Source organism: Lolium rigidum, chromosome 3, assembly GCF_022539505.1.
Source record: "Lolium rigidum isolate FL_2022 chromosome 3, APGP_CSIRO_Lrig_0.1, whole genome shotgun sequence".
NCBI lineage: Eukaryota > Viridiplantae > Streptophyta > Magnoliopsida > Poales > Poaceae > Lolium > Lolium rigidum.
This window is the reverse complement of record NC_061510.1, coordinates 396,929,354-396,940,733: the sequence shown is the minus strand read 5'-3', so window position 1 is coordinate 396,940,733 and position 11,380 is coordinate 396,929,354. Positions and strand designations below refer to the sequence as shown.

The 11,380-nt window shown below is 46.6% G+C and overlaps 1 protein-coding gene and 1 pseudogene across 1 annotated transcript; one reads left to right on the top strand and one right to left on the bottom strand.

Annotated features, from left to right (window-relative positions):
- The first annotated feature begins 309 nt into the window (after positions 1-309).
- Positions 310-1,734, top strand: LOC124704578 (annotated as a pseudogene).
- Positions 1,735-4,551: 2,817 nt separating this feature from the next.
- On the bottom strand, positions 4,552-10,582 carry LOC124704577. The gene is made up of 6 exons (XM_047236851.1): positions 10,276-10,582; positions 9,406-9,476; positions 7,957-8,738; positions 6,505-6,616; positions 4,921-5,681; positions 4,552-4,848 (listed from the first exon to the last, which is right to left on the bottom strand). The coding sequence occupies exons 1-6, from the start codon at positions 10,580-10,582 to the stop codon at positions 4,743-4,745; spliced, it is 2,139 nt and encodes a 712-aa protein (XP_047092807.1). The 3' UTR covers positions 4,552-4,742.
- Between the last annotated feature and the right edge of the window lie 798 nt (positions 10,583-11,380).

The window sequence follows — 11,380 nt, the reverse complement described above, 5'->3', positions numbered from 1 at the left end:
AAACAAATGCAACTCTGCAACCTGAAACTTCTTTCTCAGCAAAGCTTTTGTATCTCTGCTCAGGTGATGCAGTGGTTTCGCTGGACAGTATTGCAGACTGCAATCTAGTTATTGTTGTTGGGTTAGCAACCGGCTGCCATACACTCTGTTTTCTGGGGGAAGTGACGCTAGCACAGGCGCAGGCGGCCTGCCAGTTCAAGTGTGGGTTAGCAAGCGGGACTGACCAGGTTTGCCCCTCAGCTCAGCTCATCTCAGCTCTGCATTACTGAATGTGAATGGTGACTTGATTTTGGATCGAAATGCAGGTTTGTCATGTCGTCGTTCTCCGGTGTATCTGTCGTCACGGAAGGCAAGCACTGCACCACGTCGGTCGTCAACGCCCGCACGGCCAGCGGGTACCACCTGCTTGTGGTCAAAGACTACTCACGCACCGTACAAGAGATACCCAATGGTGAGGTGATCATCTCCGGTGCCCCGTGTTAGGAGGCCATCAATGGTGCATTTGCTACAGTCCTAACGGTGACGACCCGAGTTCTGCCGACTTCATCTCCTTGCATATTTGCCTTTGCGGTGACGAGGATGAAATGGAAGAGGTTGCGGAGGCCAAGTTCGAGTTAACCTTCGTCGACCAGGTTGAGTATCAAAAGCCGATGCACATTCGTGCAACAGAAACTCACAGCTTCTCCAGCAAAGGTCATATTTATGGCTACTCTCAGTTTGTGAAAAGAGATGCCCTTGAACGGTCGGCTCATCTGAAGGATGATTGTTTTACCATCCGGTGTGACATTATGGTTTGCAAGGATCCCAACACCGGTGATGCCGTTGGCACCCTATCTGATGTACACCACCATTTTGACCATCTCCTTCAAAATAAGGTGGGTGCTGATGTGACATTTGAGGTCAATGGCGAGACGTTTGCTGCACACCGTTGTGTGCTTGCAGCCCGATCAAAAGTCTTCATGGCACAGCTCTTTGGCCCCATGGCGGAGAATAATACATCTATTGTCATACATATCAAGGACATGGAAGCAAAAGTGTTTGCGGCTTTGCTTAGGTTCATCTACACAGATTCATTCCCTGAGATGCACAAGGACACCAATATGGAGGAAGGAGGACAAGATGAGGAAGAAGATGAAGAAGGCGAGGATGTAATGTGGCAGCGGGACTTGTTTGTAGCGGCGGACAGGTATGATCTCCAACGGCTCAAGTTCTTATGTGAAGAGCACTTGGCTGAGGATATAAGTGTGAGCTCTGTGGCGTCCACTCTTGCTCTAGCTGAGCAGCACTACTGCCACGGGTTGAAGGAGGCATGCTTGAAGTTTATCCAGGACCAATCTCTCCTTTGTTTGGAAAAAGTAATGGCGACTAAAGGCTGGGAGCTTATAATTACCACCTATCCCTCTGTTTTAAAGGAGATCATTGCCAAGGTTGCATCCAGTCATAAGCACAAGAAGAGGAAGCAGTAGAGGATGTAATGTCGCTGCAAGTAGCACTATTATGCATATATGGGATGGGATCCTCTAGGTAGATTGTAGTTTGTGCGTCTGTAATGCAAGACCTGGAGTAACACTTTTGTTTCATCACGTCGTTTGCCTAGATGTTGGATCTATGTTGACCTAGAAAAATCCAACATATTGCAAATATGGAGTTGGATGGTTCCCTAGCTAGACGTTTCTTTGTTGCTTTGTGCCTTCCCTGTCATGTAAAAAAAAACCTTTTCTAGTGGTAATCAAGAACTATGCTGTCAATTTTCGGTTAGAAAAGCTATGAAAAGAGCTTCCAGACCTGTGATAGAATTCCTGTTTTCTGTAGGTGCCATTTTTTGTTGCCCAAATCAGCTCCTGAGTGCAGTTTTTTCTGCTGTCGATCTTTGACACCTGTTGTGGTATCAGAATGCACAATTGAAAACAACGTTTGATGACATAGAAGACCTAGAAACGCAAGAAAGATCTCGGCAAGAAAGGATCTCAAATGCTAGGGAAACTCTTGCTGAAAGGAAACTGCCAAGATCTAGAACCATATGAACCACCTACAGCTGAAATGGTTAGTTTACTCACTATGTTTCCATGCCTTTTTTGTAAGTATTTATGCAGTTTCCTGTCGCATCTGTAACCACCCTATCCGCTTTATGCACTCGTGATAACGCGAGGTTGGTTTGGTGGTGGCCAGTTCTGTCAATAGCACCGACTGGATTAGTTCAGGCAGGATTTCTACAATGCCTGCCCCCATCAACATTTGTGTAGCTGGCATTCGCCGTTTGTATGCACAAGGGATGCCAGCTCCTTCCCAACTATTCTGCAACTCCGGTACGGTTCGCTTGAATAAAATTGTGATATGTGCTGCGTTTATCTGTAGAATAAAGATGTTCAACTGTTCTGCAACTCCGGTACGGTTCGCTGGGATTTGCTGGTTCTCTCTTCATTTGAAACCCATTAAGGTCACTGGTTGTGCTTGAATTTCTGTAAGTTCGCAACTACTCCATCGGGCCGACACTAAACCATTCATGTTTATGCATAGGAAAGTGCGTGACTGCATGTCACTGCTAGGGGCAGCGTTTTGGCTAGTCCTGGAATCAGGACCGCCAAACAAGCCATGAGGTTATGTGCCAAATCATTTTGGGTCAGCTACGTGTGTGTTGCAAATAAAAAAATATATAGACTGAAGGGTACGATGGGACCGTGCATGGAGATCTCTTTTGAATAAGAGCATGTCTAATGGAACCCTTAAACCCTTATAGCTATAAGGGTCGAGAATTGGCAAAATTAAAGGGGTTGGAGGTGTGAAAAACAGGAGGCATTTAGTGGAACCCTTAAACCCGTAAAAAACGGTTACTTGTACAGGTTGTGGTAGGGGTTGGCCCCTCCAACCCTTAAATGTACAGGTCGGAGCACGGGTTGGGGCCTCGACCTCTAATTTTTTTTACAGATTTAGGGGTTTAGGGGTTCCACTAAATGGCATTTGAACCCTTAAATCCGTAAAAAAACGGTTATATACAGATTTAAGGGTTCCATTAGACATGCTCTAAGGCCGTTTGTGTTTACGCCGACCCTTAAATAATCCTGGATGGAGTCTGGTTCGTGGATCGGTGCGTGGTAACTGGTAAGTGAAGTGCGTCCTGGTGGCTCTGGCGCGTAAAAAAGATTTGGAGCTACAGAATTCGTACGGGGAAGAAGAAATCCACTCATATTGTAGCCTCGGCCTGAAGCCGCCCTCACCCATGCAAAAAAAAGTCCTTGCTATAAATTTATAAGGCTACTACTCCGGTACTCCGTATAATTTAGTGTTGACAAGTAGAAATGTGCAATTTCTATCAGTTTCTGTGAAACTCGTTTCAGATGTATATGCCATCAGCCACGCAAACAGTTTACCGGACATCGTTTAGTTGGCGAATTAGCACACTACAGGAATGGGCCTATACGCCGACGGCCAAACCCTACGCCGAGGGCATTTTATCGGGGCCGTCGGCGTACGGCCTCGCCAGGGCAGCGCCGGAAGCCGACCGTCGGCGTCTAGGTACCGTCGGCGTATAGGCTCCTACGCCGAGGGCCGCCGTCGGCGTCTACGGCCCTCGGCGTAGAGGTCTCCATCACCTCCTCGCACCCGCGCCGTCACCGCCCTCTCACGGCGTCGGACGGACGCCGAGGGCTGCACCCTCGGCATAGGGCACGGCCACCCTATGCGCGACGGCCACCCTCGGCATATAGATTTTTTTTTTTCTTTTTCTCTCTCTCATATTACTTTATATTATGTTTCTATTATTTATTTACTAGTATGCATTATGTAAAAAATGGTTCTATTTTTTAAGAATTCCCTAACCCTAACTCTAACCCTAACTCTAACCCTAACCCTAACCCTAACCCTAGGGTTTCCACATACATTGCTAACACTAACTCTAACCCTAACTCTAACTCTAACCCTAACCGATGTTGCCGTCGGCATAGACCCTGGCATAGGGCCATATGGTCAGGTCTATGCCGAGGGGGTTGCCCTCGGCGTAGCCCGACGCGCCAGGTGCTGCCGCGTGTCCACGGTGGCGCTGCATGGGGCATGCATACGCCGAGGGGTTGCCCTCGGCATAGCCTACGGCTAGGGTGCGCCTCCGTGCGCCACGTCGCCTCTCCCGTCTCTCTACGCCGAGGGGTTGGCCGTCGGCGTCTGCGGCCGCTCCGTTAACGTCGACGACGCGCCGCCACGCTACGCCGACGGCGTCAACGCCGAGGGCTTCTTCACCGTCGGCATAGAGCCGGGACGCCGAGGGTTAGCTCTACGCCGGCGGCCCACCTACCAATGCCGAGGGACCCAGACGCCGAGGCGACACGCCGAGGGCTGCCGTCGGCGTAGCCTACGCCGAGGGCAAGGCGTGGCTACGCCGAGGGCAGCCGGCCGTCGGCGTAGAGTAGCATTCCTGTAGTGGCATCAGTAAACAACAAAGCCATTTCATTTTCCTTAACTGCTAAATAACTCCAAGCTGATGAACAGTAGCCGACAGTAAGTTCCAGCCTATGGTGATGGATCAATGGGTATGGAGGCCTTCCATTTCATCAAGCAGAGTGCCACGAAAATCATCTTCTGAGCTAATAATAAATACTTGTATCACCTCAATTAGTAAATCTATTACATCTACAATACACGGCGGTGTCACTGCAGACTTGGGAGTACAACAACAGCAAACGGCGGGTCTTATGTTCGTTTTTGTACACTACAGCTACAGTAGCTACATCTTCCTCGGTACAATGCCTGATCTACTTGGGAGAGGTGAGTTTGCTGGTATCACTGGACGAGTCCCCGCTCACCAATTCGTGGAACGCCTCCACTTTCACGGGTGGCACTCGCATGCCGTATGAGTTCCTACAACGCAGCGGCTGTCAAGGGATGGAGCAGATGACAACATAAAAACAGCAAAGAAATGGAGATACTTACATTGGTTGCGGCGCTTGTGTGAACTGCTGCGCTAATTGGGCATTCTGGTTTCCTGGCATTGTCATGTGCGCTAGTTGGGCATTCTGGTTTCCTGGCATTGTCATCTGTGCTAGTTGGGCATTCTGGTTTCCTGGCATCGTCATCTGCGCTAGCTGGGCATTCTGGTTTCCTGGCATTGTCATCTGCCCTAGCTGGGCGTTCTGGTTTCCTAGCATTGTCATCTGCCCTAGCTGGGTGTTCTGGTTTCCTGAGATGGCCAACTGCTGCTGAAGCTGTTGCTGTTGTTGTTGTTGCTGCTGCTGAAGCTGCTGTTGCTGCTGCTGATGCTTCTGCTGAACCTGCTGTTGCTGCTGCAGCTGCTGCTGGTGGAGTTGTTGTTGCTGCTGCTGCTGAACATGCTGCTGCTGTTGCAGATGCTGCTGCTGGAGTTGTTGTTGTTGCTGCTGCTGATGGTGTTGCTGAAGCTGCTGAATCTGTTGTTGCTGCTGCTGCTGCAATAGCTGCTGCTGCCTTAGCTGCTGCATCTGTTGTTGCCGAGTGAGAGATCCATACGAGCTATCAATTTGTGAATCCATGGTATTCTCAAGCTTCACGTTTGCCATGGTCTGGTTTTTATCTGCCATTGTAAGAGCACCACGGGGGCTAGTCATTTGGTTCATTTGGTTGCGCCTGAGCCACTGTTGCTGCTGCAGCAACTGGTGCTGCTGTGGTGTCAGATTCTGGTTATGCATTGTCATTTGGGGAGGGAATTGCCGTGTGAGCTGTCAATTATGCATACTATGTGTTACAATTAGGATGCAGAATGAGAAAATGATGTTATGGTCTCAGATAGAAGACATTCCAGCAACTGCTAACAGTTTCATGTGTGCATATCGACAGTAAAAAAAACAGCAAATCATTTCCTTCAAACAGCTGCTACTCAAACAAACAAATATAGCAAAATAGTTCGCACCAGCCGCTGCTGTAATTAGCGACCATAAGTGATTTTTAATAAGATATTCAAAACCACTCTGGTTTCACAAAATCAGCTGGTTAGGTGGGTATATAGTAGGGACTAAATTTTACAAACCAATCCCTGTCTGCAGAATCACAGTGAGTCGGTCAAATCAAACAATAATTCAGGAGTTAGCCGCAAGTTGCAACAATTAGAAGAATAAGGTAATACCTATTCTGAGGTCTGAACATTGGTTTGCAATCTGTTCTAGCTATATTTTGTATGTACTTGCATTAATTATAACTTTTAAGTGACCAACTTCACACTTAAGCAGGTACTGACCAAATCATTCTTAGCAAAGCATTCAACATAAAAAAATGTCAGCAGGATTACAGTTGTCATGATGACCAGGCAGAAACCAATATCCATTCTCATCAAGTGAATCTACAGGAACGGCTTATCCAAAGAGCTTGTTTAGTTGGCTGAATCCACTCATTATTGCATGATTTTGGGTACAGACTGTTCTAATCAAATGGAGTATAACCAACTGATCCTTCTCAGGAAGGAGAAACATTTAGTGTAGGCTATAGAAAAAGTAAGCAATGTTAATACAAGATATAAAGTATGGTTAACCAGCGGTAGTTGCCTACCTGTTGGGCTTGAAGAAGATTATTTTGATTTTGTACTTGTGCATCTTGATGAGTTGGGTGGCTAATCACCCTATTCCCCGTCTTTGTAATCTCCATCAAGGGTCCAATGTTACTAAACGTCACATAAAAAAAAACAGAATCAGGACCTGTACAGTTTATTTGCTAAACAATATACGAAACGATGATAAACCAACTCTAGTGGTAGAGCAACTCAATATGTTAATGTCACATCAAGGGCTTCAGCTAGCACCAAATAGATAGGAAAGAGAATCAATCCCTATCCTTTTAATTAAATAGGATCTTATCTCTAGAGTTAGTTTCCAAGTTTGTTTAGTCCTTTCCATGTTTGTTAGGATTCTGGCCTTAGGCCTCAAGTCTTGTATGTTGGCTATATAATGCCAACTTCCAGCTCGTTAAGGGGAAGCAGAAATAAACCAATCTATAATCCCCCACGTACCTCTTCCTCTGCCTCTGTTGTGCGAGCCACTACGTGACAGTTAAATCGTACAGTATAATTTTTGTAAAATTAAATGTGAGTATAACCGCTTGGCACATCTTCCCTAGTTCTTTTGTTGAGTACTTACCTATTACATTTCAACGCTCAAACATTTATGTTACTTCACACAAAGATTAGTAATTTTGTTAGTGACAAGATCATACTCTGGCAACTTTACGTAAGGCATTGGGTTTTTTTGGGGTTGATAGTGGCAGTGATAGTGGTACTTTCTTCAAATGTTGTTATAACCGGGAAAAAACTAGTGACGTTGGTACAATCTAGCATCACTCGAAGCAGTATTAGAGGTGTACGGTATATATGAGGTCATACAGTGGATTAGTTATTAACATTAAGGCAGAACCGCATATAGTAACATTAAGACAGAACCACATAAAGTATAGAGTCACATGTGTCCTAATTAGATGTTTGGCCACGTGGGCCAATTTAATTCCATGTGTGTTGGAGCATGCAAAACATGTACCGGAACCCTACCAATTGGAAGACAACTTTTCCCTTGTCCTGCCATATTTGCGTATACTTTCACTCCCTTTTCTTTTGCCTTCTTCCTCAACAAGTGTGGGTACACACCCATGGCAGGATTGCAGGGGAAAGGTAAGATCTATGCCAACATCAACACGAACATAGCACTGGCCCGGAAGTGCATTTGATTTCTCCCATTTAATACTAGGACACGCCTCAGCCTTACATGCCTGTCATGATTTAATTAGAGCAAATTTCTTTGCACAAGTGACAAAGTTGTTCATATTGGACTAGTACATCTATCAGCGTGTTTGTGACAGCGGTAATATGACTTAAGGTAGAAAACGAACATGGTTACTTAAGGAAGGTAAAATGCCAATACAGTTTTTTTTCGTCTACAAAAATGCTGGCAACAGCACACAGGGGATACAAAAAGAGCAGGAAAGATACATGCATATAAAAAAGGATCCCCTTACCTGTAGCCAACAGTCTGTAGGAACATCTTAAGGAGCTCCATAGATGAAAATTGTTTCCTGTAGCTGTCTGTTAGAAGCTTCAAACTGTGCCCTAGCTTATTGATGTGCTTAATTATTATTTCTGAAAAAACATCAACAGACACTGCAGTTCCACTTTCAAAGCCTGCAATTGCTAAGTATCGAGCAACCAGCTTCCGTGTGATAAGCAATGCTTGCTCTTGACTTAAAGACTTTCCTTCTAGTTTGGATCCATTTTTGCCTCTATATTTGTTTCCTGTCTTGTAGTACTCAGGCATCATGCCAAACCTTTCGAGCATTGCAGTGTTGCGATTAACAGGTGCCGGTAAATTATCAAGAACACCATGAACTTCTATGTTGTCACTCCTAGATATGCCACTCTCTCTAGGAGTTGCACTTTCTGGAACACAGTCAGTCGGAAATCGAATTTCTGGAATGAAAGCATCATCTATTAAATTACTGAAATCCCCAGCAGTCTTTGATTGTAGGGAAGGGCCATTTTCTAACTTCATGTTGGGACCCTGATCATCCATAAACACAGCCCTCTTCCTTTTATGCACACTGCAAACCTTAAGATAATTAGACATTCCCTCCGATGTTCTCTTTGGTATGTCTTTGTCATCTGAGCGAAACTTGCCATGCCATGTCCTGAACTTTTCAGCATATTGCTTGTACCATGAGCCAGGTAACTCATCGTGTCGCTTATGCCTTTGAGACAACATCGAACTCTCCCTGCTTGGACTAAATGCAGTTCCAGATTGCATCTGCAGCACACGGGCAGTTATAACCATCAGAATATGACATAAGAATGAAATTGCTACCATCTTTGGCTAGCAAGTTTCAAGCAAAGTTGCTATACAGAGTTAACAGATCAAAATGAAAAGAACTATGCATGTGATTTCCACCAATTAAGGAATACATTCAATAGTCAGGGATGTAATAAGGTTTGCACCATGAAAAATGTAACCTTTAATTTAAGAGCAACAGGTAGCATATGATAATCAACCAAGAAGATTATAACAATTACGGTGAAAGTGAGGTGATGTTATACATGCCCCATCAAGAACCTAATTTCAAAGTTTGTTAACAAAATAATGTGTGTCCATTCCTACAACTATGGCTTATGAGGTTTTCAGGAAACAAACAAGTCTAGGATCTAGTTAAAGAGCAATAACAACAGTCTCTCTAGAAGAAAGATAAGTGATAAAGAATTGCACATGCCATGATAAACTGTGACAGGGGCACTTAACTAGGTGAATTATTGCACATGCACAAGACATTTGAGATTAAATAAATGAAACATACAAGCAAACTATTTATCATGAGCAGTTTCCTTGTTGCTATGCAGAGAGCATATCACTCAATAAATCAGGCAAGAAAGAGGATTTTTTAGACGGATTCACGTATGCCAGCTGGGGTGTATAACTATACCTGATGATGAGTTCCATCTTCTTGCTCATCTTCCAATGAGAAATAAATATCATCTCCATGAAGCTGAAGATCTGGGATCAACAAAAAGAAAAAGAAATTCGGAATCAATCAAGGAAGATATTAAGCCCCTGTCAGCTAGTAACCTAGACTGCTATCCCACAGTACTCTCCAAGTTCAAACTTAGACGCGATCATTTCATATCAACCCCTAGTTACTATGTGAATCTTGGGTCGCGTAGCGGGTTTTGCAACTTTGTGCTGCTGCTGCCACTGGCACAGACATCCAGGATACCCAACAACGCTCAACAACACGACAAAGAGAACGCATAATCTTCACTTAAATTCTAAAGCGGTTACAGTTGCGGGTAATAACAAGAAACAAAAACATGTAAGCGCCAAATTTAATGGCACGACGCTAGTTCAAATCAAATGATCACCCTCAGGCAGTAGAACAACACTATCAGATACACTCAAGATGACCACAGCAGCCATCCTTTGTTGTTTTTGCCAATAGGTGCAGCCATCAGACACTAGAACAACACCATCGTCAAATGCGACCTGGCGTGGAACATTAGATACTCGACGCCAACGATGCAGTAGTCGCTTACTGAAAATTCGGAAAGTAGGCAGCACCCAACTACCCAATTATGCAGCGTAACAAAAACATATTGATCGATGATGAATGCCGCACCCCATTCCACTCCAGATACTACTGAAATGTACACCAAAACCATCCCCGGGCGCCAGGAAACCTAGAGCACAGAGATAGATAACGCAACACCTCGCCTACTGATGCTGAGCTCAGATTCTTCATCCCAGCAACGGACCCCCAAATCTTAGCGTGGGAGGAGGAGGGGGAGGCGTGACTCACAGGTGGCGCTGAGAGAGTGGGGGCCGGCCGGGGAGGCGCGGGCGCGGGCGGTGGGGAGGAGCGCGGCGGAGGCCTTGTCGAAGAGGAGCGCGCGGACGCGGAGCTGGAGCTGAAGGAGGTGGCGCGGGGGCTGGGGCGAGGAGGAGGGGCAGAGGAAGGCGTCCCAGGCGGAGGGGGACGCGAGGTGCTGCGCGAGGGAGGCGTGCGCGCCGTCGCCGAGCCACGAGCGCCAGGCGCCGCACGCCTCCAGCCGCCGCGCCAGCTCGTAGCCGCGGCCGTCGTCGCCGAGCAGCTGCGCTGCCGCCATCCGGTCGGGCAGGCCTGTGCGTGTTCACGCGCGGGCGGAGCGCCGGGATCTCGTCGGTCGTCGCGGGGAGGTAGCTCGGTCGGAGCTGCACGGCCGGAGTGGGGGACGAAGAAGAGGGGAAGAAGAAGGCGTGCGTGGGGAATTTCGGCCCGTTGGTGCCTGCTCGCCGTGTGAGGCCTGCTGGAGCATCATAGCTCCTGGCTAGCCTCCGAATTCCTATACACCGACTAGGTCGGCCGTTAGCACGCGTCGCACACCCCAGCGCGGTATGAGCCGGCCTGATTGGCCCAGTTCACGGTTTGTTTCTCTTTTTATTGTTTTCCCTTTCGGTTTTTTTGAAGTTTATGATCAAACTTCCATTTGGAGGACTAGCCTACTGGGGGCGGGGCGGCACGGTGGGAAGAGGCCTAGAAAACGGCGGTTGTAGGTGTCGGTGCCCCAAAACGGTATGTTCGACGGTTTTGTCGAATAAAGTTTAGGCGTGATGGTGGAGATGCTTTTAGAGAAAATCTAGAATAACATATTATATCCCGCCCCCACTTAAATAATTGCTTGTTCTCGGTTTTCGACGAAAAAAATGGCCGAGCAGACTTCATAAAAATGTGCGACATGTAAAAACAATTTAAGGGGGTTAGAAAAAACAACCTCCCAACCTATAGAGTCCAGGGTTGTGCGGGTGAACTAACATCGCATATGGAGTTTAGCGGGAGGGAACATTCAGCTCCGCCATTTCCCGTATCTTGCCCACCGCCTCCATAGATCTCCTCCCCACTCCCTTTGACCTCGCCATGGCCCGCA

Bases quoted from the DNA above. Each gene is read 5' to 3' on its own strand.
- LOC124704577 (XM_047236851.1), bottom strand. From the start codon at position 10,582: ATGGCGGCAGCGCAGCTGCTCGGCGACGACGGCCGCGGCTACGAGCTG. The intron at 6,617-7,956 runs GTAAGGGGATCC...TGTGACGTTTAG, and splicing joins CTACAGACTGTTGGCTACAG to TAACATTGGACCCTTGATGG. The intron at 5,682-6,504 runs GTAGGCAACTAC...CATAATTGACAG, and splicing joins ATCTTCTTCAAGCCCAACAG to CTCACACGGCAATTCCCTCC.